We start from the raw sequence: 27,030 nt of genomic DNA, 5'->3' as shown, positions 1-27,030 counted from the left end.
TCTCTTCCTGCAGTTCAATTCACTCGGTTCATGTCTTCCTCTTACTGTTTATTCCAGAGTCCTCTGCTCCTCTGCTGACAGGCCACGCTGCAGCACGTTGTACTGTCTGTACTTGTGCTCTCTGTGCAGTGATAATAAAGTCTAATCTAGTCTAAAGATCTGAGCTCCTCTTCTGAAGCTGAATTGATTTCTTTGTATTATTGAGGTGAACAGTGACATCAGACAGACGAAGCAGCAGAAAAGAGGAAAAGCTGTTTATTGTTGAGAGTAACAAGATACCGAGAGTTTACGGGATGTTTTAAACGAGAACTTTATGCCTTTGAACATCATTTTTGATTTGAGCATCAAATGAAGAAATGTTTCCACAGAGGATTTCATCTGAGATTCATCAATCAGACCCAGTGTTTAATGGGCTTTTCCAAACAGCTCTGATGATGCTTTTCAGGTTTGTGTCATCCTCCTGGAAATGCAGTCATATTAATTATTGAAGCAGCTGTTGGTTTTATATTCTGTACGCTTGTTTTTAAATGATAACTTGATGAACATATGTGAAGGAAGTGTGAACAGGAGGAAACCGGTTCTCACTTTTCAGAGAGGAGCAGCTGCTAGAGCTTTCAGTCCGGAGACAAAGTGAAGGAAAACCGATCACAGGAGACCAGTTCAAGTCTTTACAGCAGGTCAGCTGTGACACGGTGATGAAGCCACTTCTCCTCCTGGAACATGAACGGCCCGATTCAGTGAAGTTACACTGAAACCAAACCTGGAATGTTTCTTCACATGTTCCAGACCTGAAGAGCTTCCTGTTTTTCATCAAACTCATCCAGATAACTTCATGAAGAGGTCAAAGGTCACATTAAGGCTCATCAGATGGCGCTCTGAAGCAGCTGGACTGCAGCCTCCTGGTTGTGCCTCCTGGCCTCCTGCAGAGGAGAGCTCCCCCACCTGGTGACAGACAAAACTACATCACACACTGCCCCTGCAAAGGTGAAAGTAACCGAAGGATTAGAGGTAAATCACACACAGGTGTTCCACCTGAGGAGGTCTACGAGCCTCCAGCTCCTCCACCAGCTCCTCCACCCGCTCACTGACTGTCAGAAATCTGTTAGAAAAACCAGTCAGTTATTTTGGTGTTTCTCATCCAGTGAATGTGGGCTGTTTCATAGAGACGCTGCTGGTACTTCTGTTTCTGAAGTAAAAGTACCCAGACAGCAATCTAAAAATACTCCACCACAAGTAAACCTTATTCACTGACAATCCTACATGAGTAAAAGTACAGCAGTATAATCAGCTTCATGCAGTAAAAGTACAGCAGTATTATCAGCTTCATGCAGTAAAAGTACAGCAGTATTATCAGCTTCATGCAGGAAAAGTACAGCAGTATTATCAGCTTCATGCAGGAAAAGTACAGCAGTATTATCAGCTTCATGCAATAAAAGTACAGCAGTATTGTCAGATTCATGCAGTAAAAGTACTGTCTGTGCAGTAAAATGTCTCCTGATCTCTGATTCTATTTGATATTATTAGATTGTTGTTACTGAAGCATCAATATTAGAGCAGCATGTTACTGTTGGAGCTGCTGCAGGTGGAGCTGCTGCAGGTGGAGCTGCTGCAGGTGGAGCTACTTTCACCTACATCATATACAGTTAGTTAGTCTAGGCCAGTGGGCCAAACCTGGGGGTCAATCTGAGGGGTCGTCAGATGATTCAGCTTCTGTTTGTTGAAAATTGGATCATTTGGCCTCAAACGATCGTTTACATTAAAGCATCTGATGGAAACAATGTTCAAAACTCAAACTTCCCTGAAAAGTGACAAGAAGCCCCAAAGAGCCGCTGCTTGATCCTTTGAGTCTGTGTCGTATTTTCTAAAAGCAAAAATATCTAAATATGAGAAGCTACTATTAACTATATCTGAAGTAAAAAGTACAGTACATCCCTCAGAAATGAAGTAGAAGTATACAGTAACTCATAATGTACTCAATACTTGAGTAAATGTACTCAGTTACTGATAACTGAGCATCTTCATGGCTGAACGTCAAAGAACATTTCAATTAAAACTTCTGAAGGAAATCTGGCTTTAATGACTGTGAGTGTTAACTGTTGATCTTCATCCTCATCCTCATCCTCGTGTGCTCTACATTCAGTTTCTCTGTTAAAATGTGAACTCCAGCCTCCAGTCTGACACTCAGTCACCTGCATCGTCATGGTTACAGACCGCGTTCGGCAGGTAAAGTCTCACCTGTCCTGCAGGGCGGCGTTCGCTCCGGCGTTCTGCAGCAGGAAACGGATGACCTCCGTGTGACCTTCGGCAGCCGCCACATGCAGAGCGGACCTGCCGTCATAGTCGACAGCGTTAACATCCACTCCAGAGAGGAAGTACCTGCAGACAACCACAGAAGAAGAAATTCTGTCAGACGGGCAGAAAAACTCACTCGTCCATTTTGATTTTTAATTTCGACACAAAATTAAAATACTGATGAGTTTTCTGGTCAACTACAAGAACCTCAACAGTCTGCACAGAACGTCTGTTACTGCTGCTGGAACCGAAGGTAACCGACGGTAACCGAAGGTAACAGACAATAACTGAAGGTAACTTACTTCAAAGCTCTAAATTTCCCCAGCATGGCATAAATAAAGCTTATCTTATCTTATCTTATCTTATCTTATCTTATGTATCTTAAAATAATTTGTTGTGTCAAAACATTCCAACAAGTATTTTTTAAGTACTGGCAGTTTGTGTTGTCTATCATCTTTACTAATAATCAGTATTAAAGTGTTTATTTAATGTTGGAATATTAAATCGGACGTCAGAGTTTACCTCCTCAGCGCCTGGACGTCTCCTTTAAAAGCTGCCAGCAGGACGTTCATGATGTGATATCCCTGCAGAGGAGAGGAAGCTTCATACTCATCACATAGAAGAACTCTGACATTAACTGGTCTGGGATCAGAATAGAGACGCAGCACTGACCTCAGACTCAGTCTTCCAGTGTCTGTAGGCCAGAATCTGCCTGAACGGAGTCCTGATGTCAAAACTGTGCAGCTGAAATGTTGATATCAGCTCCTACAACCACAAACAAACATCTAACTGTCACTGAAGGAGCAAAACCTGCATCTCCATCCATCTCCATCCTACATCATCTCCATCCATCTCCATCCTACATCAACTCCATCCATCTCCATCCTACATCATCTCCATCCTACACCCCCCCATCCATCTCCATCCTACATCATCTCCATCCATCTCCATCCTACATCAACTCCATCCATCTCCATCCTACATCATCTCCATCCTACACCCCCCCATCCATCTCTATCCTACATCATCTTCATCCATTTCCATCCTACATCATCTTCATCCATCTCTATCCTGCAGCATGTCCACCCATCACTACCCTACATCATCTCCACCCATCTCCATCCTACATCATCTCCACCCATCTCCAACCTATATCATCTTCATCCATCTCTATCCTATATCATCTTCATCCATCTCCATCCTGCAGCATGTCCACCCATCATTACCCTACATTATCTCCACCCATCGGTATTTCTACATCATCTCTATCACTACCCTACATCATCTCCACCCATCTCTCTAGAGCTAAATCTTACACTGTGTAACCTCATTTGCATGATAAACTGAATATCTCACTCAGTCCGACCCTTCATGTTAGACACAGAACAAACATGGAGTAAAAATCGAACACTTTGATGATCGTGTCACTTGGTAGGTGAACAATCTATGTCTCGCCGCCTGTTTTTAGAGACAGGTGAGACCTGGCAGAAGTGGACGGCCCTCCAGCTGTTTCCACAGGCATCTAACCCTGGAGAGAACGCCATCAGACCCAAAACACCAGGAACCACCGCCAGCAGGGAGCCGTGACTGCTGGACACGGCAGGTATCGATGTCTGCAACAAAAAAAACATTTAAGAAACAATCACATGACTCTGCCACACAGGTGGAGGTCCTCATAGAAGAGACATGAAGGACTGATTTACATCGTCTCCATTCATAACTGCAATGACAGATTGAAGCTTTTTTTCAGATTCACTGGCTGTGAGCAGAAATAAATTAATAAAATATTACTCATTGAAAACATCCGGTCACTTATCTTTGAGCTCTTTAAAAGAGTAGAAACTAGCTGTGATGTCATAAATCAAACTAGTCAAAACTTCGTCAAAGTAAGATTTAAGGTGAACAGACTGAACAGACGTTACAGTAAAACAGCAGGAAGACAAACAGGCTTTAATTCTGTGATAAAAAACACTTTAATAACTCCAGCAGCTTAGAGGCAGGACCTTGTAGTGGAAGGTCGTGGAGTAATCCTTCATCCCTGCCACCTGCATCATGGACAGCATACTCCGTGTTGCCGCCGGTGACAGCACCTGGTCACCTGACAACGGACAGAGCCCCCCATTGGCTAACGAAGCGGCCATGGCAGCTCCTGATTCGCAGGTGATCTCTGTTGAGGCGCACTGTCAGACAGGAGAGACACGGCCGTCATACGCAGATAAGCGGAACTCATGTACCTGTTTGTGTGAGCTTAGAGAGTTTAAGACGTTTCTACTGCGACTGTGTGCATCTGCAGGAAGTGAAGGTGCTGTACCTGCAGCATTAGATCCAAAGCAGCATTGATGTCGGTCTTCTCTGGAAAACACTGACAGACGAGAGACGAGTTAGAAACAGGAAGAGGAAACACTGAGGAGGAGCTTTCATCTCTGAGGATCGTTACCTTTTTCTCCTGCAGGTAGAAGGACAGAGAGTGAAGCCTCACACTGGTCTGCCTGCTGCTCTGAAAACTGAACATCAACAACAACACAGACACTTTACTGCCTGCACACACACACACGCACAGACACTGAGACACATACACACACACAGAGGCACACACACACAGACATATACACACACACACACACACTGAGACACACACAGACACAAACACACACACAAAGACAAACACACACACACACACAGACACAAACACACACACAGACACAGACACACACGCACACACACACACACACAGAGACACAAACACACACACACAGAGACACACAGACACACACAGAGAGAGAGAGACACACACACACAGACACATACACAGAGAGAGACACACACACACAGACACAGACACACACAGATAAACAGACACACACACACACAAACACACACACACACACACACTGAGACACACACAAACGTAAACAGCTCAAACAGCTGCTCACTGTGGTTTTTATTAGACAAACAGGAGGAAATCGAGCTATTTGTTGGGACTATTTTTAGCGGCGGATGAATCCACATTTGGTGCTGTAGTGAGTGTTTGTGGCAGCAGGACGGTGTGTGTGTGTGTGTGAGAGAGAGAGAGAGAGTCAGAATAAACTGCAGTGTGTGTGTTCATGGCGATGACTGATGAGTTTTATTGGAGCTCAGAGGAAGAAGATCTATCAGCCTGTGATTCACAGAACTGTTAGCAGTTAGCATTCACTGGTGGTTTGAGTCTGGATAAATAGGGAGCATCATCAGACTCATCCTTTAAAACAATAACCTATACGTAGTATCACTGCAGTTCCGTCAGCAGCATCAGTACCTGCTGCAGTTTAAGCTGGCGTGTTCCTTGTTGCAGAGCCTCCGGATGACGTTCAGGACCTAAAGTACAAAAACACAAACAGTAAGTCTCATTCTGAAAGGACGTTTCTATAGTCTGTCCTCTGTCTGTGTCACTTACTGAGTCATACTTCTCCTCTTCCTCGGCACTCAGCCTCCCTGCCAGCTGGAGACACACAGTATACAGCATCAGAGGAACTGACATCACTGCTAACAGATGGATGGATGGATGAGCGGGTTACCTGTAGTAAAGATGTAGTAACGATGGCTCCTGTCTCAGTGAGCGGGCTGTGAGGAAGTCCTGCAAACAGGCATTTTAATCAAAGTGTTAGTGCCCTCTGCTGTACAGGGTGAGAGGTCAGAGGTCAGAGGTCAGAGAGGGCAGAGTCAGCACATGCTCTCGTCATGTGAGCAATGTTTCAACATTTTAAATAACATCAAGTCTTAACTCTGAAAGCTCAAATCTCAGACTGAAATTGGGTGAAAGAAAAACTAGACATATTTATGTGTACATATATGTATATTAGACAACAGACTGATCCCAAGAGTGTAAGACAGGGGTGACCTGGACCTTTTTTAGTCAGTGTGAATGGAGAATCGTATCTGGAATACCCCTCCATGCCAACGTATCTGTGGACAAAGTCAGAGCCCAGCAGGTCCACTGCCACGCCGTACACCAGCGGCCATGACAGCTCACCCAGAACCAGAGAGCCGGCCCAGTCACCCAGAGACAGCCTGACAGACAGACAGACAGACAGACAGTGGAGACAGATCCCATTTACAGTATATCATGTTTCCTCAAATAGTCACCTGGGCCTTTATTTACTTCAGATGTCTTTATGTAAAGCAGGCTAGGATTAGGGACAGGCCTTTATTTCTAAATCCCTCTGTTCAATAAGTATAACTGGTCATATTTTCATACAAAGCCTTGTTTTGATCCGTTCCTAATTGTCCTGTTAAAGTTACCGCATTATGCTGCATGAAAGTTGGTCTAAATGGAAATACAGACCTGTTGCTGAATAGTTACACTGGTGCAAGTTCCACTAATCTAAAGGAAATACTCAAGCTCTGTGTAGGTTTGAGTGAGTCTGGTTACTAACTCTTATCTGGACTATAACACGGTGTCTATATTGGGTCTAGCTCATCTACACTCTGCTGGCTAAGTGGCCATAAAGATGACTTGCGGAATAAAGTTTATTTAAAAAAACAATTAATATCAATGGGACTGTTTTTGAATGGTAGAGCAGATATATTCTGGAGTATTGTGTATAGCTCTGTGTATGAAACAAAGATGTTGTGGTGTCAGCACTGAGCTGTATGATGGACATACCTCTGTCCATCCACAGTGCAGATTGAGACACTCCACTTAGTGCTTTCCACGCTCTCCTTCTCTTTCTCCTGATTCAACAAATACAAAACAGGAAAAGGTTGTTTGGGTTGATTTACCATTTCGCTGGCAGCATCATCAAAGTGTTTATTTTACTAAAAATAATCCCAACATTCATTCACATAGGCTCCCACACAGTCTTTAAGGGGGTGAGAAGGTCCTAACAGTTTTATTTCTGACCCAGATTTTCTTTTCTTTGGTTTCTACTAAAAACCATCTGGTCAAAAGTCCACCAGTTTACATTTCGGGCAGTTAACTCAGCTACACGGGATTTGGTGCAGGATAGGAGAGAGTCACCTGGACAGAAGACAGCTGACGACACCTTGAAAACAATTTCTGAGTTTCTTCAGTGAAGGTGGAAAAATCCGGGATGACAAATCGTCCCTGCAGAGCTTTCAGGATCAGAGAGACAAATCCTGTCACACACCTACAGCAGGAAAGACACAGCACAGAATCAACACCACCATCACAATCAAAACACATCATTAGGACAACAGTCATGACCAAAAACATGAAAACATCACTAAATACAACCAAAGCCAGAATCCTGCAATCCATGATAAGATGATCAGTTCCAGAAACATGACCACAGGTGGTCTGATTGTCATACTTCAGCTGGAGATAAAGCAGTGAGTCATCTGCAAAACGTTGGAGGTAGATTTATATTTTCTACATGGTTTGGTTCAAATGCTGAAAACAGGATTGGAATATAATAAGGACCTGTGGAAGGTGTCTCTGTCCACTAATCCCTCATTGTCCTGGAGTTTCCTCAGGTGGAAGAAACATTCTCTGAGCCGAGGGTCAGACCTGTGCAGACCGGAGCTCCAGATGGCCTGACAGAGAAAACAAACAAACCCACAGTGTTCCTTCAACTCCCCAACAATAATACACACAAACACTGCATCACTGTTTGTGTACGTGTGAAAATACCTCAAAGAACTGGCTGACGTTCATTCTTCCATCTGTACTGTAGCTGTCAAACAGAACATCAGCAGCCCTGAAACAACAGAGGAGTTACTGCAGTGTTGATGGTGAATTCAGTTGACAGCTGATGTTGGAGGGGTGACGGGAACACTCACCCCCTGCGTCTGGATGGACTCTGCTGGGGGGGAAACCGGGGCTGGGAGGGGGAGAGGCCTCTGTCCTCCGGCTGGACCGCAGCCTGAGGCTTCAGGCAGCCGTTACTGGCTGACACTGGGACCACTACACATGAAATCAGAAACTGGAATTATCACCTCATGGTTGTTTGCCTCTGACAACCAATCAGCCACAGTTTACATCCATCTATCATTATGATGTCACACTGAAGCTGTCATCACTTCATCTTTTTAGCCTCTTGAGTGAAATTTGGTCATAATTAACATATGAACTCTTGAGTTATGGTCAAAGACGTGTTGGGGGAAGTTACAGTGACCTTTGACCTTTGACCACTGAAATCTGATCAGTCGAACTTTTGTACCAAATTTGATGGAATTCCACAAACTGAAGAACAAAACACAAAGTTGATGTTTCCTGGGCCTGAAGACCCACTTGTACCTGCAGGTCCAGGACTGATGAGGCTGATGGGCTTTTGGACAGGACTCTGTACTGCAGTCTGGACCTGGTTCTGGGTCAGGCTCCTGGGAGCTGGGCGGAGCACTGAAACCTTGAAAACAACATAAAACAAACACAGATGGAAAATTACCTTTTTATCCCCTTTTCTAATTTGCTGAACTATAATAAACACCTGGATTATCTAAGTGTTGCAGTGGCGGAGGAAGTATCCACATCCTCAAAAGTACCAATACCACACTGAAAAACTTTTCCTCTGAGATATGGTGGAACACAAAGAGTACAGTACTTGAGTAAATGTTTTTAGTTCCACTCATTGAGTCAGGCACCTTTAGGTGTCTGTAAATCAGATCAAAGGTTTCTGTTCAGACTGAGGACAGAAGAACTGTCTGTCCCGCCTGCCTCACTCTGTCAGGGAGGAGACCAAGTCTTTGAAAACACAACATGATGAGTGTGACACGTTGAGGCAGGTCTACCTGGTTCTCAGAGCTCCTCTGCCGGCTCTCGTCTGTCGTCCCTCCATCATCTGCCAGAGACGAGAACAGAAGAAAAACTCCTTCAGTCCTCTGCTGCTTTAAGCTCTGCTGTGTGGTGCTCTCATGTTAAAGAGAAGTCTAAACTTTAATCAGCTGACCAGAGGACAGTGTCTGACATGAAGGCTGAGAGGAGCCTCCAAACACTCTGTTAACCTGACAGCAACTCAAAGAGCACCAGTCAGACCAATCAAAAACCCAAAGAACACCAGCCAGACCAGTCAAAAACCCAAAGAACACCAGTCAGACCATTCAAAACCCAAAGAACACCAGTCAGACCATTCAAAAACCCAAAGAACACCAGTCAGACCAGTCAAAAACCCAAACAGCACCAGTCAGACCAGTCAAAAACCCAAAGAACACCAGTCAGGCCATTCAAAAACCCAAAGAACACCAGTCAGACCAGTCAAAAACCCAAACAGCACCAGTCAGACCAGTCAAAAACCCAAAGAACACCAGTCAGGCCATTCAAAAACCCAAAGAACACCAGTCAGACCAGTCAAAAACCCAAACAGCACCAGTCAGACCAGTCAAAAACCCAAAGAACACCAGTCAGACCAATCAAAAACCCAAAGAACACCAGCGAGACCAGTAAACATTCTTATGGTCAGAGACTAATCAACCATCTCCCGTTGAGATTTGAGCACGCTGTGAACTTGAGTTGTTGAGAATCGGACCTGATGAGCTGCTCTTGAAGGCAGCATCTGTACCATGTGACTGTGGTTACGTCGGTTCTTCTTGGTGATGATGATACATTTCTGTCTTTTCTGTTTTTACTGACACTACGAGCTGCTTCTAAAATCCAGTCTACACACTGAACCTGATTCCATCCAGCAGAGCGTGAGACACATCAGAGCCAGGAGAACAGAACCAGGAGAACAGAACCAGGAGAACAGAGTCAGGAGAACAGAGTCAGGAGAACAGAACCAGGAGAACAGAGTCAGGAGAACAGAGCGAGCCAGGAGAACAGAGCGAGTCAGGAGAACAGAACCAGGAGAACAGAGTCAGGAGAACAGAGTCAGGAGAACAGAGTCAGGAGAACAGAGCGAGCCTGGAGAACAGAGCGAGCCAGGAGAACAGAGTCAGGAGAACAGAACCAGGAGAACAGCTGAGCCTCACTGAGTACCAGCGCTCTGTGTGTCATGGTTTGTTTTCTATAGTTAGTCCGTAGATCACAGTCTCGGCATTTCGGTGGAAAATAAAAGTAGGAAAATAGATTTAGAGGTGGAGTCACGACGCTCGCTTCAGCCAATCAGCAGCTCTGTGGTGATGAGAGGGCAGCAGCTACTTTTAGATACCAGCAGACTCCACCCACTGAAGGATACTTCACTGACCACTAATCACAGGGTTTTACACAAACACACAAACACACACACACACACAGACACACACACACACACACACACACACACACACACACACAGTTCTCAAACGCTTTGGTAAAGTAAAAATAGGAGTGAAAAAAAGTACAAATAAAAAATGAAGTTAACAAAATGAAAACTGTTAGCAGTGAAACACATTCACAATAAAAGAGTTTAGATTAAAATGCTCTGCAGTGGAGCCTGGGGATCAGCCAGAGAAACAGAGATTATTTCTGGAGATCTTTTCACCACCATTGTCTCACAGTGGAGGCAGAAACCTAAAACAGAGACACCTCAAACCTCACTCAATATATAACATGTGAGGTAAGTATAAGTTGTAGAATTTTGGTGAACTGACCCTTTAATTCACCGTCATGTTTTAGTCTAAAACCCAAATTTGCATCCTCATAAATCACTGATAAATCTCTCGTTCTGTTGTCATGGGAACTCTTTTTTGTTTGATTGAATCTTTGTTATTTCACGTCAGTGCAACAGATGTGAGGCGTTTTCTTTGTGTTGTTGCTGTTCAGCCTCTGCATTATATATTTTGTCTTGTGGTTTCACATGTTTTCTGTGTTCTGGCATCACGGCAGAGACTAACTCTGTGTTCAGGCTCTTCTTAAAGTGTGTGCGGCAGACCTGTCATGTCTGGGTCTTTATTGGGCTCCAGCAGCTTGTTGCCGTCCAGGCCTCCGTAACGTTTCCTCCACTTGCGTCTGAGAGACGGCGTTCTCTGGAAGCTGCAGACACAAACGAGAACAACTTGAAAAATACAGTTTCTGTACTTTAAATAACATTTCTATGTCACACACACACACACACACACACACACATATATATATGTATGTACACACACACATATACTGTATATATATAAAAGATAATATAAGATAAACTTTATTAATCCCCAGCTGGGAAAATTTGGTGTGACAGGCAGCATCAATAATATATACAGCATACATATATATATATATATATATATATATATATATATATATATATATATATATATATATTCTGCTCCTAAAGAGGAAAGAAGCATGCATAAAGCCTCTGTGTGAGCGGCAGACAGGATGAACACATCTACGACAGAGTGTTTGTCGACATCAAGGAGACAAGGAGTTGTCTCAGAAGTTCCAACTCACCGATGGCTTGCCTCTAGCACAAGTTGTCCAGCAAGTGCATCAATCCGAGGGGGGGGTGGCTAAACAAACTATCCTCCAGTCCAACACACTGGAGCTGCAGGTGGCTAATGTTAACACTAAGAGGTGCGAAGGGAGCAACATATGAAAGGAAACAGGGCACAAGAAGCAACAAGCGTCCCTGAAACCGTCCAGAACTGAGGTCAGAGTGGCACTCAGCACTCTGACAAAAGAAATGGTACGTGGTAAATGTATTCATGTATTCATGACTGTATTCATTTGCACTTTTCTTGCACTTCTTCCCATTTTCCGAAGGAAATCATGCCATGGCTCTCTGGGTCTAAAGTGTTCACATCAGTAGATGCTGCCAGTGGACTTTTCCAGATTCCCCTGCACAAGTACAGCATTAACCACTTTCATCACTCCCGTTGGGAGGTATGCCTTCTGCCAAGCACAGGAAGCCCAGCTACACCATAGAAGATCCAAGAGATCAGGGACCACACAGCCACAGACCACCAGCTCCAGGTAGTGAGGCCAGTTGATGAATGGAAAATACCTGAGACAGTCAGGGACTTCTTCAAGGTGACCAGAGGTAACAGCACTGTGATTCCCTCCAGGATTCACAGTGGTCACCAACGGTTGGTGAAATGACCCCCAAACTGACTGGTCGTCAGCGTGGGGGTCGAGAAATTCACAGGAAAGAAAGGAAAGCACTCAGAGGAAAGAGCCACTAACGGCGACTGTATTACCTTCCAGACCATGACTAAAGAAGGTGTAGATCTGTCCTATCGGGTCGTGGCAGACTACTACTACAGGTGCTCAGATATCCTACACCTACCTGTGACAAACAGCCAGATGATAGAAAAGCTAATAGCTACCTTTGTAATATAAGTATTTAAGTGTATAAGTGTTTCAGAGGAGTTCAGACAGTTCTGTGATGAATATGATTTTATTCCAGTAACATCTAGTCCACATTATGGCCAGAGTAACGACAGGCTGAGAGGCAGGAAGATCCCCTCCTGTCTCTGATGATGTACCTGGCCATGGAGTCACCTGGAGTCAGTTCAGACCCACCAGAGCTGATGATGAAGAGAACTTAGACCCAAACAGGTCAGACAAAGAAGAAATCAGGCAAGCAGATGAAGCTGCCAAGCAGAGACAAGACAAGACACTAGTACAGCTACAGGGGCAGGGTGAGGAATCCACGTTCTCTGAACCAGGAGACAGCGTCCTCATCAAACTGACAATGAGAAACAAGAGACAACACCAGGTGTTCTCCCAGGAGCCAGTTCCAGTCCTGGTTGTTAGACGTCAAGCAGACATTAAACTTCATGAATGAATGAAATCTTTATGCTCATTACTATTGATAGAATTCATGCATTCATGCAGGAGATAACCAGCTAGTTATAGCTGGTTTTCAGGGCGTTACAAAGGACAGGCTGACAGTGTGAAGGTAGCTAGCTAACGTTAGCTTATTAACATTCATTTAACCACTGTGGAGACTCAACAAAACATTTACATTCAAACTCAAACTAGCTAACGCCTCATTAGGAGTAATGTAGTCACCCACAAATTGTCAACACAAGTTAAAATATGATTTTAGAGAGCTACATTTCAAATGAACGTTAAATGGTTAGCCTATTTTTTCACTCAGATTCCTCTCTGTCATTTAAGCTTGGGTTTAACTCGTGCATGCGTACGTCTAAAACAGTGAACAGTAAACCCGTCTGAACCAAACATCAGTGGTCTGGAACTGCAGAGTCTTTCAAAAGGAGGTTCAACAAATCTTCCAGCAGCTCAGTGTGTACACACACACACACACACACACATATACCGTATATGACACATTTCTCCCCCAACAACAGCAGCAACCTGAACTGGGACCAGCACACTGAAGCACCATGAGGAGGTTCACATATGAGGTCCACACTGAGTCAGACTCTGTGAGACAGCAGCCGTCCTCACTGTCTTTTCCTGCTCTTTCTGTCTCTGCTCATGTCTGAAAGCTCTGCCACGTCTCAGCCCGTCGCCAGCAGCAGGAATGTAAACCTGGAGTGTTTCCAGCTTTATGGCAGCTTCACTACATGGCAGAGGTTTGAGGATTGTTCAGAGACAGACAGAATAAAACAACGAACACAGAATAAACCTTAGGTGAATCTTTCTCACCACAGGTAAGGGCTGTCCTCCGCCTCCTGGTTCTGGCTGTTCTCCATCGAAGCTTTCAGGTGTGTCAGTCCAGGTACACTCTGAGACGTGTTTTCATGTACGACCAGGCGGTTAGTGAAGCAGCTGGCTCCCTCGGTGTGTCTGCAGGCTATAAACTTTCCTTAATGAATGGGACGGTTCAGAGAGGAGGAGAAACCCGTCAGCGCCTGCAGACACTCCCTGCTTTGCCGCTGTGGTCCACACAGCTGCCGCACACACTTTAAGAAGAGCCCGAACACAGAGTTAGTCTCTGCCGTGATGCCAGAACACAGAAAACATGTGAAACCACAAGACAAAATATATAATGCAGAGGCTGAACAGCAACAACACAAAGAAAACGCCTCACATCTGTTGCACTGACGTGAAATAACAAAGATTCAATCAAACAAAGAAGAGTTCCCATGACAACAGAACGAGAGATTTATCAGTGATTTATGAGGATGCAAATTTGGGTTTTAGACTAAAACATGACGGTGAATTAAAGGGTCAGTTCACCAAAATTCTACAACTTATACTTACCTCACATGTTATATATTGAGTGAGGTTTGAGGTGTCTCTGTTTTAGGTTTCTGCCTCCACTGTGAGACAATGGTGGTGAAAAGATCTTCAGAAATAATCTCTGTTTCTCTGGCTGATCCCCAGGCTCCACTGCAGTGCATTTTAATCTAAACTCTTTTATTGTGAATGTGTTTCACTGCTAACACGCAGTGTGTGTGTGCATCTGTGTGTGTGTTTTTGTGTGTGTCCGTGTCTGTATGTGTGTGTGCATTGTGCATTACTCTTGGTGTGTCCAGTGGGTAGATCTTGGTCTGCTTCTGAGTTCTCTCGATGTTTAAGACAAACTTCTCCCACTGGAGACAGTAAGGGTGACTATAACTAGCCTTTTCTGTCCTGGGACAGGACACACAATGCTGCATAGTGTTATTTCATTTATAGGCCTCGATCTCAGTAATGAGTATTCTCTTATATTAAAAATGGAAAAAAAAACTGTGATCTAAATCATCTGAAAAAATGCACCAGTTTTCAATCCCACAGAATGACTCAACAAGATATGAAGATATTATAGTCAATATGACAAAAGCCTTTGTTTAACTACTTTCAGACATCTAATTGTAGTTCAGTGTTTCTAGTGGATGTTTCATGTCTGGGTATTTTTCTTAGCTCAAATGGGTTGATGTGACTGCCAGTATATGAAAAAGTATACGAAGAATATAAAATAATATATATTTTGAAGAAATACTTTAAATTTCGAAGTGATTTCTAAATGATTTTATCATATCAGATGTTTCAACTGAAAACTAAGAAAAAAACGTTAAAGTCTTCTATTTGTCATCAAGGCTTTTACTCCGAAGAAGAGCGGAAGTGATTATTTTGAAAAGCGGAAATCACAATGTTGACATTTCTCGTATTCCTGCTAACGGCTAGCAAGCTAGGAGCTAGCAAGCTAACAAATAGCAGGTGGATGTCTTTTCGTTCGGGGCTATCTTTTAGCGTCAGTTTTATACGTTTTTTTTAAATCTTTTCCGTCATTTGAGGTTGTTACGTCAGAGCGTTTATCAGACGTCTTCCAGGTGTTCAGCCGCAGGTTAGCCGTCCTCTCCCGGTCCACGGAGACGCCTCTGCCCGGTGCTCTCTGGTCCGTCCTCTCCCGGTCCACGGAGCCGCCTGCTCGGTCGGCCGGTGCTCTCCGGTGTAGAAGTTACTCCAGAAAAAGGCAAATGCCTAAAAAAGAGAAAGCGGTGAGTTAGAGCTCGTTAGATTCTCTTTCTACCTTTCAGTCAAGATGCTGAACAGGTAAAGTGAAAGTAACGTTACTTTAAGGTACCTGAGTATTTCTGCACCACTAGAAAACATTTCAAGGCAAATATTGTTACATATACGACTTTGCAGATGCTGATTCATAAAAGGAAATATAATCAGCTGATAAACGATGATGTGATGTTATAGATGAAGACAGAATCTTATTGATCCCAGCAGATAAAGTAGAAACAGTAAAGTAGTTAAAATGAGTGTAATCCATGACAACCAGCCAGCAGCCATGATGGAGACTGAACAAGTCTTCAGTCTAAATGGACCTTTTTACTTTTTATCCCAAAGTCGAGTATCACATTTCTAAACCTCAGTGTGACTGCTTAGACTTTTGTTTGACAGTTTGAATGAAGTGAGTTGATGCTGTTTCACCAGGTGAGAGCACAGCCGGCTGGTGGTGCAGCAGCAGAGGCGGAGGCGTCTTGTCCAGTGACCCAGGATAAAAGTGGTGCTGTTACCATAACGGTGCACGCGAAGCCCGGCTCCAAACACAGCAGCATCACAGGTGACCTCCACACTGTTTATCAGAACAGGGCTGCACCTGGACTTTCCCACCTTTAACCGCTTCTCTGCTTCTGCTCCTGCAGAAGTTGCTGCGGAGGCGGTGGCAGTTGCCATCGCAGCACCTCCAGCCGACGGAGAAGCAAACACCGAGCTCATTCGCTACCTGGCTGAAGTCCTGGAGCTGAAGAAGAGTCACATATCTCTTGACAAGGTTCCTGAAACATATTAATGTTCACTTCAAGAGCGTATAGGTGTGTTCAGACTGAGCACACCTCTCTCTTGTAATGTAACAAACAATGTTGAATGTCTGTCTTCTTCCTTATTTTACCTCCTGTAGGGCTCCAGGTCCAGAGACAAACTCATCAGAGTGGACTCCTCCCTCAGTCCAGAGGAGGTGTTGAGGAGGCTCAGACAGGCTGCAGGATGACAGGAAGGACGGAGGAGGTGGATGGAGGCTGAAACAGGCTGCAGGCCCACAAGAGGACAGAGGATGGAGGAGGTGGGAAGAGGCTACTAACCCCGGGCAGGACGTCCCTTCATCCCTGGACCTGCTGGAGCTTCAGGCGGGATGTCCACCGCTATCATGTCTGTTTGGTTAAAAGAGTGTCGGCTCAAAGTAAACACATCGTGAATCTCTATGATTAAATCTGAACTTTTCTGTGTGAAGTTTTGTATCCAGGATTAGATTTAATTAAAGGTAAACCTGAAGTCCAACAAGATTCAGAAAGGAAATGACTTCTGTCACATTTTAATGATGAAGAAAAACTTAAATTAATTTAATAAAACTCAAGAAGGAAATCTAAAATGAGTATTAATACACATTGTATGTAAAAACACCTGTAGGCAGCAGGTGGCGCTGTGTCACTGCTCATGTCGGCTGAGTGAAGAAGGAGCTGATGAAGGAGACGCTGAACGGACTTCTGAAACTTTTCATCACTGACTTCATTTGCAGCAGCTATGAAGGAGTTTATCCTCCAACACAGAAGATTTACTGAGCTTATGAGGCTCCGCTGCTCGAATGAAACCAAGTATTTTACTGTCTGACTGATAATCTGAACTAAATTTCAGAGGGAGATATTTTACTGCTACAATTATTTGACAGCTGAAGATTCAAATTGAATACAATTTATTTAATTATTATAGATTAAATGACCAAACAGCAGCTGCATGTAGTAGATAACCTAAGTTACACCTTTACAAAGCTTTTCACATGTTCATGCATCTGTAAATATAATTACACAGTTTAGGAGCCATTCTGCTGTATGAGTACTTTTGGCTGACAACACTTAGATACTTGAGGTTTTTAATGCAGGACTTTTAGCTGTAATGAAGTACATACAAAGTACATGGATATAACACACGTACAAGTCAAAAACACCTGAATGCCATTAATTGTGTTTATTTAATGAACAGATGACCAAAATATTCGTGAATTGTTCATTTATTCTCCCAATTAATTCTCTGTATTTGTTGAATTGTTTGCTTAAAATTCAAAGTGTATCAATACACAACAACATGTACAGTGTGTCCAACTCTGTCAGCAGGGGTGGACGAAGTAGTCCGATCCTTCACTTTAGTAAAAGTAATAATACCACATATTGTAATAATCAAAGTTTGAAAATGTCACTGTAGTAAAGGTATATAAGTATAATCAGGTAAATAATATTCAAAGTAAAAGTACTCAGTGCAAAAAAAATGTTTCCTGTGACTGTTATACTATCATATATTATTCTATCATTAGTTATTATATTTACTTAACAACAGGAATCATGAAAGTGTTCATCATAAAACAATGAGGACAATAGTCTTGTCAACCAAACACCAAGTACACGTATAAAACAGCAATAAAACAATATCAAACAGTGGTGCAGCAGGCTGGACTATGAGCGTGCAGCTTTAAGAAAAGACTTGAATGAAAAGATATCATATCCATCCTGACCTCTCTGGAAGGCCCTCGGGGCCACTCGGGGCCCGGAGCAGCAGGTCCACAGGGGCCCATGTGATGCAGCAGCGTTTCCAGAGTCTTGAGTGCGAACGCCACTTCTCAGCATGTGAGAAGTCTCTGGAGAAAAGGGGTAAAAGAGCTCATTAGCGTCAGTCATCAGACGCAGAATCAGAGGATTGCCATGAATTAGTGGAGCGGTAATGAGCCTGCGTTCTCAGAGTTAAAACTAACAAGCTTCAAAGAGATGGAGAGCTCCACTGGATCATCAACATCTGAGCTGACATCAAAGCCTGGACAGATAATGACTCGCTATCAAACATCACAGCTTTATGAAGCTTCGTCCTCCAACTGTTGAGTCTGATTTCAGATTCCAGCTCCAACAAAGTTTCTGCTTGTCAGCGACTGTTGGGAAACAGTGAAGTTTGTTTTTACTGCCACTAAGAACATTATATAAGAATTACCATGAAGTTTGTGTTCAAGTTGGACCAAATGCGTCTTTATCCTGGTTTCTGCTGCTAACTGAACTCATTTTCATGGTGAGTCTGGATCAGCAGCTTTACGTCTGCTGCTGAGTCCACAGAAGCTCCTGTCAGGCTGAAGGATGCTCACATGACGTGTTAAGCTTCTGCTGGCTGGACGGACATTTTCCCTCCTGAATTTAAGGGATTCATGAACTTAATCCCCTCTGCTCCATGTTGGGGGCTCGAAGATCTCTTTCTGGTCAGTTTGTGAGGATTCAGTCTGTCAAAAGAGTCTTAAAATGAGTTCCAGGTTGCATCCTGCAAAATAAAATAAAATACAATGACAGAAGTGATTAAAATAAGCAAACATGTTGCCCCCCACCAATGATGGCGAGGGTCCCGTATGCATGACAGATCATCAGACAACGGGCCCCTGGCACAAACATGGAAAGGGCCCCACACCCCTCCCACATGAGAGCAGGAGACACAAAACGACGGAGCCTCTTTGTTGTCAGTCTGCACCTTGTCCTCTTTTCCTGTCTCTGTGTGGTTGTTTTGTGTCTCTTTGTGTCTCTTTGTGGTTGTTTTGTGTCTCTCTGTGGTTGTTTTGTGTCTCTTTGTGTCTCTTTGTGGTTTTTTGTGTCTCTTTGTGGTTGTTTTGTGTCTCTTTGTGGTTGTTTTGTGTCTCTTTGGGGTTGTTTTGTGTCCCTTTGTGTCTCTCTGTGGTTTTTTGTGTCTCTTTGTGGTTGTTTTGTGTCTCTCTGTGGTTGTTTTGGGTCTCTTTGTGGTTGTTTTGTCACCCTTTGTGTCCCTCTGTGGTTGTTTTGTGTCTCTTTGTGGTTGTTTTGTGTCTCTTTGGGGTTGTTTTGTGTCTCTTTGTGTCTCTTTGTGGTTGTTTTGTGTCCCTTTGTGTCTCTCTGTGTTTTTTGTGTCTCTTTGTGGTTATTTTGTGTCTCTCTGTGGTTGTTTTGTGTCTCTTTGTGGTTGTTTTGTGTCTCTTTGTGGTTGTTTTGTGTCTCTTTGTGTCTCTTTGTGGTTGTTTTGTGTCCCTTTGTGTCTCTCTGTGGTTTTTGTGTCTCTTTGTGGTTGCTTTGTGTCTCTTTGTGGTTATTTTGTGTCTCTCTGTGGTTGTTTTGTGTCTCTTTGTGTCTCTTTGTGGTTGTTTTGTGTCCCTTTGTGTCTCTCTGTGGTTTTTGTGTCTCTTTGTGGTTGCTTTGTGTCTCTTTGTGGTTATTTTGTGTCTCTCTGTGGTTGTTTTGTGTGTCTTTGTGTCTCTTTGTGGTTGTTTTGTGTCCCTTTGTGTCTCTCTGTGGTATGTGTGTCTCTTTGTGGTTGTTTTGTGTCTCTTTGTGGTTATTTTGTGTCTCTTTGTGGTTGTTTTGTGTCCCTTTGTGTCTATCTGTGGTTGTTTTGTGTCTCTTTGTGGTTGTTTTGTGTCTCTTTGTGGTTATTTTGTGTCTCTCTGTGGTTGTTTTGTGTCTCTTTGTGTCTCTCTGTGGTTGTTTTGTGTCCCTTTGTGTCTCTTTGTGGTTGTTTTGTGTCCCTTTGTGTCTCTCTGTGGTTTTTGTGTCTCTTTGTGGTTGTTTTGTTACTCTTTGTGTCTCTCTGTGGTTGTTTTGTGTGTCTTTGTGTCTCTTTGTGGTTGTCTTGTGTCCCTTTGTGTCTCTCTGTGGTTTTTGTGTCTCTTTGTGGTTATTTTGTGTCTCTTTGTGGTTATTTTGTGTCTCTTTGTGGTTGTTTTGTGTCTCTCTGTGGTTGAGATGACTGAAGAAATCTTTCAGAAATGATATGTCTGAAAATGCTTCTGTTCAGCTCTGCCTCATCTGTCACTCTTCATCTCATTCCAAATGGCTCTCGTAGCCTCAATATGAGTACAAGTAAGTAAGTCTCACCGGCCAGAGCTGAAAAAGACACCACAGAATGAATAGAAAGTGACAAATATGGAGAAATGCCTGCAGTATGAGTCACATCTCAGGTACAAAGCTGGGTCTTAGCTGAATGTGGACACACTGTCGTGTTCTGGCACCTGAAGACCACATGTGACCCAGCTCAGGTCCATATTTGGCTACCACGTTTGGCTGTGTTAGGGTTAGGATTTTAGACTAGACCAGAACCAATTTAATTTGAGAATCTCCCCCAGTAAGCAGGACTCAAAGGTCTGCGGAGGAGACTCAGGTCTGTTGGGGACCTTCTTTGACTCTGCCGTGGCAGCAGCCATCTTCAGGGGAGTGGTCTGCCGGGGCAGCAGCATCTCCACGGCTGGCAGGAGGAGACTGAACAGACTGGTCTGGTTAAGGAAACTTGTGTCATCTCTCCTCCCATCATCAAAACTAAAAACACTCCAAAGTAAAACTTAAAGGAGCTCATGAGCAAGTTGTGGATCCTTGTGGACTCCATGTAAGACCCCCTTAATGTCATGATACTTTAAGTGTGCTTTTGAGGGATATATTTCTTTCACTTGGGCCTTTGGGGGCATTGAGGGTCCAGTTACCTGCCGAGGAAGCACTGAAGAAGAGAAAGCTCTTGATTAAATCCAGGCAAACTGCACAAACAGTAATCCTTAGATAGGAAATAAAATGCAAGAGTCAAGCACGGCTGCTTATTTTAAGCCACTCCTTGTTATAAAGGAGTTCAAGTTGGTGGTCTGCCATAGAGTTATTAGAAAGAGAAGAAGAATGGCCCAGAGCCCATCGGAGGATCAAACACCCACAGAAGAAGAAGAAACGAGCTGCATCCTGCTGCAGATTCTCTTCTCTCTGCTGTGAATACCAACAGCTTCCATCCTCACTTTCTCAACAAAGAGTCAGCAGAGTGTGTGGAGGGGCTGGGATCTCTGGGGTACTTTATGGGGACATTTCTTCATGCTAATCCTATAAAGAGACAATCAGATCAAATCATGGCCTGGAGCTGAGCACAACAAGGCGCCGGGTTTTAAACCTCTTACCTCACTTCTCTCTGCAGGTTTATTTATAGTCGAGCTCCTCAAACAGCTCGCTGACATAACACGCTGCTTTAATGCTGCGACCACTTTCCCTCTTCACTGTATATTCACCACCGGCTTCACATCAGCACAATGCTCTTATTCTCACATTAATGCTTCGCTGACAGCTGGAAGATTTAGATGCTGCAGCTCTGACTCCGCAGGCCGGATGTTTACTGATAACAATCCGCTCAGTTTGTGGTAGCAAACAAAAAGTCTGCGATCATCACAAAGTAAAAAAAAAAAAAGATATCAACAAAAATCAATTATCATCACAGCCACAGGATTCAGTTTCCTTTCAGAGTGTTTAGAAAGCTCTGACACGAAGCAGAGCCACAAACATCGTCTCTGTTGTATTAAAGGTAATATTGTTACATAAATATACAACTGAAACACAAGTGAGGCTTAAGTACAAAGTTGCTTTGAGCTAAATGCTAATATTAGCATGGTGATATGCTCAGGATGACAATGGTAACATGCTGATGTTTAGCAGGTATAATCTTTAACATTCATGACGACTAACATGTGACGACTGTCGTTCACATCTGGCCTCAGGTGTGAGGTGACTCCAATGACTGTCGTTCACACCTGGCCTCAGGTGACTCCAATGACTGTCGCTGACACCTGGCCTCAGGTGATTGTAAGGACTGTCATTACACAACCGGAGCGCTTGTGAACCAGGTGCTATCACTGACTGTGATAATAACCTGACCGTTGTTAAATACTGGGACTCTCCACCATCAGAAGAGGCCTCTCAGTTTTCAAGTTTCTTTTGATTCAACCTTCCTCTGATGAGCAGGACCGGGATCACTGAAGACCTTCACAAACACATTAACATATTACTTAGTATGCTAACAGTAGCTAATTAGCACTAAACATCCTGATGTCTCAGATGAGAACAGTTTAGAACTATGAAGTGTCTGTCTGTGGGTCTGTCTGTCTGTGGGTCTGTCTGTCTGTCTGTGGGTCTGTCTGTCTGTCTGTGGGTTTGTCTGTCTGTCTGTGGGTCTGTCTGTTCATCCGTCTGTCTGTGGGTCTGTCTGTCTGTCTGTGGGTTTGTCCATCTGTCTGTCTGTCTGTTCGTCCGCCCGTCTGTTGGTCTGTCTGTCTGTCTATGGGTCTGTCTGTCTGTCTGTCTGTTGGTCTGTCTGTCTGTGGGTCTGTCTGTCTGTCTGTGGGTCTGTCTGTGGGTCTGTAGGACTGTCTGATGGTGTGTCCGTCTGTCTGTCTGTGGGTTTGTCTGTCTGTCTGTCCGTCTGTGGGTCTGTCTGTCTGTGGGTCTGTCTGTCTGATGGTCTGTCTGTCTGTGGGTTTGTCTGTCTGTCTGTGGGTCTGTCTGTCTGTGGGTCTGTCTGTCTGATGGTCTGTCTGTCTGTGGGTTTGTCTGTCTGTCTGTCTGTCTGTGGGTCTGTATGACTGTCTGTCTGTCTGTCTGTCTGTCTGTGGGTCTGTATGACTGTCTGATGGTCTGTCTGTCTGTGGGTTTGTCTGTCTGTCTGTGGGTCTGTCTGTGAGTCTGTATGACTGTGTGTCTGTCTGTTGGTCTGAAAAGTCCTTTAAAGTGAAGTCGGGTTCTGCTGACGAGCCTCCTGAAACCAAACGCTGGCAGGTTTGACCTCCTGTGTGGAAATAATGAAGGTAATGCTCTCACCTGGCGTGCTCTCACCTGTACGTCCTCTAATAACCTGAAGAACTGACCTGCGTGCAGCCTGTTTGTTTACCATCGGAGTGTTTTAACATGCGGCTCCTCTCGGCGTGTCAGAACGGTTTAAGTTGAGTTTATGTGAAGTTTGGGGACATTAATACCTTCATCCCTCCACACTAATATGAAATATAAATAGAAGCACTGCAGGGGGGGCAATATATTCCAGTGTGTTCTTTCCCCTGCAGTTCTTTAAAGTCAAATCTGAAAAGGAAATTGGAAAATGCTTCGTCTCTCCGCAGCAGCCGCGGCTTCGCTCGGGTTCATTCTGACAAATTGACTCTGAAATATTCAGGTTGTTTACAGGCAGGAGGACATTTATCAAAGCAAATCACTTCATCCATAAGCAATCTGTTTGTTTCTGCTTCGGATCGATGTCACGATGAACAGGAGGAACGCTCACTGTTAAACTCTGCACAGTTTCACCAGATGTTTCACGATTCCTGCTTAACTTTCATCTCTTAATTCAAAACATGTGCATTTCATCGAGTCATGATAATCATGTTATCCTGTAATATTTGTGCTTTTAACTGTATCATTCAGTGGTGGAGGAAGTATTCAGATCCTTCACTTATCTAAAAGTACTAATACCACTATAAAATACACAAAGCAGTAAAATGTCCCTGTGACTGTTCTGCTGTTCTGTCTGATCTCATCAGATTATTGTGACTCAGTCGTTCATGTCAAAGCAGGATTTTACTGTTGCTGATTATTTCCTCTATTAACATAATAAATCCAGTACATCATTTGGAGTCGGTCTACGTCATACCCGTGACGTTGTCAGGGGGCTGGAGGGGGCGGGACGGGTCATGCAAACATCCCGCGCGCAGCGGGCAGCGCGTGACAAACACCTGGCGCAGAGAGAAAGTAGCTCGCGGACTCGCGGAACTTTGTTGTCCGTTTCTTGGCATCATGTGGGCGCGAGCTGTGCTGTGCGCGGCGCTGCTGTCCGCGCTCTGCCCGGCGGGGAGGACGGAAGCCGAGAGGGACGAGAGAGACGTCCAGGACTACCGGTACTCCAACCCCAACAGACTGGTGCGTTCACTGACCGTTCACCGTTATGACCGGTCAGACTTCAGCGACTTTAACGTCTCATTACAACTTTACTCCTGATTCTTCTTTCGTCTGTTTGCTGTGAATGTTTGAGGTTCAGTCATTATTTCTACTGAAGCGTCTTGTCTAAAGTGATCATAGTAAGATTCTATTTAATTTATTCAGATTTAGTTAAAACACCAACTGTTCTCTGGCTCCAGATGATTTCCTGCTGTCTTCTGTTTGGTTTATATATTTCTGTTCTTACGTATGTAAATCTGACAGTTTGATGTAGGAGAAGTCATTTTCAGTCACAGTGAGTCAAGTGACACAGGACCAACCAAGACCTTCAGCTTCTTGTTTTTAAAAATGTAGAATAGCATTATTGATCAATTGTCAGAGAATGAATATAGTAACATAATAACAAATGATATAGTTGATTAATCGGTTACTGTTTTTCTGCTTTATTATTAGAAGCTGCTTTCCTTTCGCTCCAAAACAATTATCAGCGACGATTCCAGCAAAAGTGAAAATAATTCTTAGTTGCAACCCAAAACTGTATGTTATTAATTAAAGTTGCCATCATTTACTGTTTACTGGGATCAATGACAATTTAAATTATTTAGGCAAAATCGCTCAACTATTATCACACTTCAGAGAAGTCTCAACTGAAACCTTTAACTGTGACTGAACTCATTTCCACTGTGGTGCTAATAGTTTGAGTACTCACATCCTTTACTTCAGTAATACCACAGTGTGGAAACACTATTAACACCACTAACACTCTGGACTATTAATACTTTTACAAGTAATATAATAATAATAATAATAATAATAATAATAATAAATATTGAATATGAATTTAAATATTCAAGTAAAGTACAAGTACCTCATATTTGTCCTTCAGTACAGTACTTGAGTAAATGTACTTAGTTACTTCGCACCACTGCTGGCGTCTGTGTTTGATGATGATGTTGACAGAAATCTGACACATATTTTTAGCTGCTGGGATGATGAAGAGTTTGCAGGCTTCCGATGAGTTTAATCATCTGCTGCACAGCTCGTTAACATCTGTCAGCTTTATGTCTTACTTCTGTGTGTGTGTGTGTGTTCAGCTCGGCGCGCTGCATGAAGTGCTGGAGAAACTGCAGACCAAGAGGATTAATCCCTGGGAAAAGAAATATGGACAGGTCCCCTCTGTGAGTCACACACACACACACACACACACACACACACACACTCAGTTTGAGCTGAAATGTGTGCGTGAAGCTATTTGATGAAACAGTTTTGAGTTTTGTTATGAATCACATTAAATGAGTCAGAATTTCTTACCTTTTGCACTAAATTTTCTATATTTTCACATTATTGTAAAACTGTTTGAATCTCATTAATATAATTTCCTGTAATTATTAAAATATTGATTATAACCTGATTAATCAAAGTTCTCTGATGCTGCTTCATTTTAGCAAACTGGCCTATTTTTAATAATCACATCTGAAAATGTTCTTTTTATTTCATCTGGAAGTGGAACTCTTTAATATGACCCTTCTGTTAAAAAGCACGTCCAGCTGCAGAACAGCTGCTCACACTGTAACTGTGCTGCTTCCTGTTGGCAGTGTGACCTCGGCGAGCACTGCGCCGTCAGGAAAGGATCTCGGATCGGGAAGATGTGCGACTGCCCTCGAGGAGCTTTCTGCAACTTCTTCCTGCTGAAGTGCTTATGAGCCAATCACAACACAGCGAGAGTATATTTTACCATGTATATTTTCCAAATATATATAAAATCTAAAATGATGTAAAGTAGCTTTTAGAGTGACTGACTCCTCCGTGAACCTTCGTGTGAAGACGATCTGTGTCTCCTGTGTTGCATTAAAGCCGTTTTATCTCCATTTTATCAGTGACTCCTGTGTTCAGCTGCTCGCTCAGTTAAATCACCGTCCAGGTAAATTCTCCATTTCATCATCACACCTGTGTCCCACAGCCTCCTGGAAAACTGCAGGAATTCAAGTATTCTCTCCTGCTGTGGTTTGAGATGGTCTGTGCTTCAACATCAAGCTGAAATCTCCACCCTCAGACTTCAGAGCAGCAGGAATATGATCTGTTAGACCAGCAGAAACAATATTTGGCTATTTTGATGAACAGTTGCTGTTTTTTCAAGCAGAAAAGTCAAATATTCTCTAACTCCAGCTTTAAAACTGATCTGGTTCTTCTCATTGTGATAAAATTTTGGAAAAAAAAAAATGATTTCTGACATTTCACAGAACAGAAAATCAGCAGATTAATGAATCCAAACAGTGATCAGTGGTTGGAGGACCACCTCCATCAGACGAAGGAAAAGCCTCCCTGTGAACGTGTGGCTGTGGCTCCACCTTCAGGACAGAAACTGACCTGAGAGCAAAGACTCAGTTTCACTCTGGAGCCAACAGAAACACCGTCAGTCTACACTGACACCACACCCCCACCTGACCTGATGCAGCTTTTATAAGACGGAGGTCTGACAGGTTCACTGACAGCATCACAAACTGATCAATGTCACTTCCTGTTCAGCACCTGGTGTCACACCTGGTTTACAGTCCAGTGGTCTCAACACCTGCTGTACTGAAGTCTGGGGAGAATTAGGTCAGATGGAGGATAGAGTTTGTGTTAAATGTGCTGATGACAGACAGGTTGGGTCGCTGAAGATGAAACAGATGTGGAGGTTGATGACTGGACGCCATCTGCACTGTCAGAAAACTTTATTTAAAACCCTGTTTACACTGAGTCACTTCATGCATCTTATAGCGGATGAGGAAAAAGCTCAACGTCAAGTCGGAT

At 43.5% G+C, this 27,030-nt stretch overlaps 3 protein-coding genes across 3 annotated transcripts; 2 read left to right on the top strand and 1 right to left on the bottom strand.

The window, feature by feature from the left end:
* Positions 1-258: 258 nt before the first annotated feature.
* Positions 259-13,873, bottom strand: glsl (glutaminase like). Its single transcript, XM_041939408.1, has 21 exons — positions 13,745-13,873; positions 11,076-11,176; positions 9,019-9,068; positions 8,528-8,636; positions 8,071-8,194; positions 7,922-7,988; positions 7,712-7,824; positions 7,289-7,418; positions 6,935-7,002; positions 6,176-6,339; positions 5,847-5,905; positions 5,726-5,770; positions 5,588-5,646; positions 4,730-4,796; positions 4,604-4,654; positions 4,296-4,472; positions 3,774-3,905; positions 2,965-3,057; positions 2,815-2,876; positions 2,236-2,376; positions 259-942 (listed from the first exon to the last, which is right to left on the bottom strand). Exons 1-21 carry the CDS (start codon positions 13,789-13,791, stop codon positions 864-866), a joined length of 1,938 nt encoding a protein of 645 aa, XP_041795342.1. The 5' UTR covers positions 13,792-13,873; the 3' UTR covers positions 259-863.
* Positions 13,874-15,207: 1,334 nt separating this feature from the next.
* Positions 15,208-17,685, top strand: c6h15orf40 (chromosome 6 C15orf40 homolog). Its single transcript, XM_041939650.1, has 4 exons — positions 15,208-15,522; positions 15,968-16,097; positions 16,180-16,307; positions 16,434-17,685. The coding sequence occupies exons 1-4, from the start codon at positions 15,502-15,504 to the stop codon at positions 16,521-16,523; spliced, it is 369 nt and encodes a 122-aa protein (XP_041795584.1). The 5' UTR covers positions 15,208-15,501; the 3' UTR covers positions 16,524-17,685.
* Positions 17,686-24,045: 6,360 nt separating this feature from the next.
* cart2 (cocaine- and amphetamine-regulated transcript 2) lies at positions 24,046-26,088 on the top strand. The gene is made up of 3 exons (XM_041939394.1): positions 24,046-24,219; positions 25,332-25,415; positions 25,833-26,088. The coding sequence occupies exons 1-3, from the start codon at positions 24,097-24,099 to the stop codon at positions 25,938-25,940; spliced, it is 315 nt and encodes a 104-aa protein (XP_041795328.1). The 5' UTR covers positions 24,046-24,096; the 3' UTR covers positions 25,941-26,088.
* Positions 26,089-27,030: the final 942 nt, after the last annotated feature.

This window comes from Chelmon rostratus, chromosome 6 (assembly GCF_017976325.1).
Source record: "Chelmon rostratus isolate fCheRos1 chromosome 6, fCheRos1.pri, whole genome shotgun sequence".
In the NCBI taxonomy this organism is placed as follows: domain Eukaryota; kingdom Metazoa; phylum Chordata; class Actinopteri; order Chaetodontiformes; family Chaetodontidae; genus Chelmon; species Chelmon rostratus.
The sequence above is the reverse complement of the archived record's forward strand: the minus strand, read 5'-3'. Positions and strand labels throughout refer to the sequence as shown.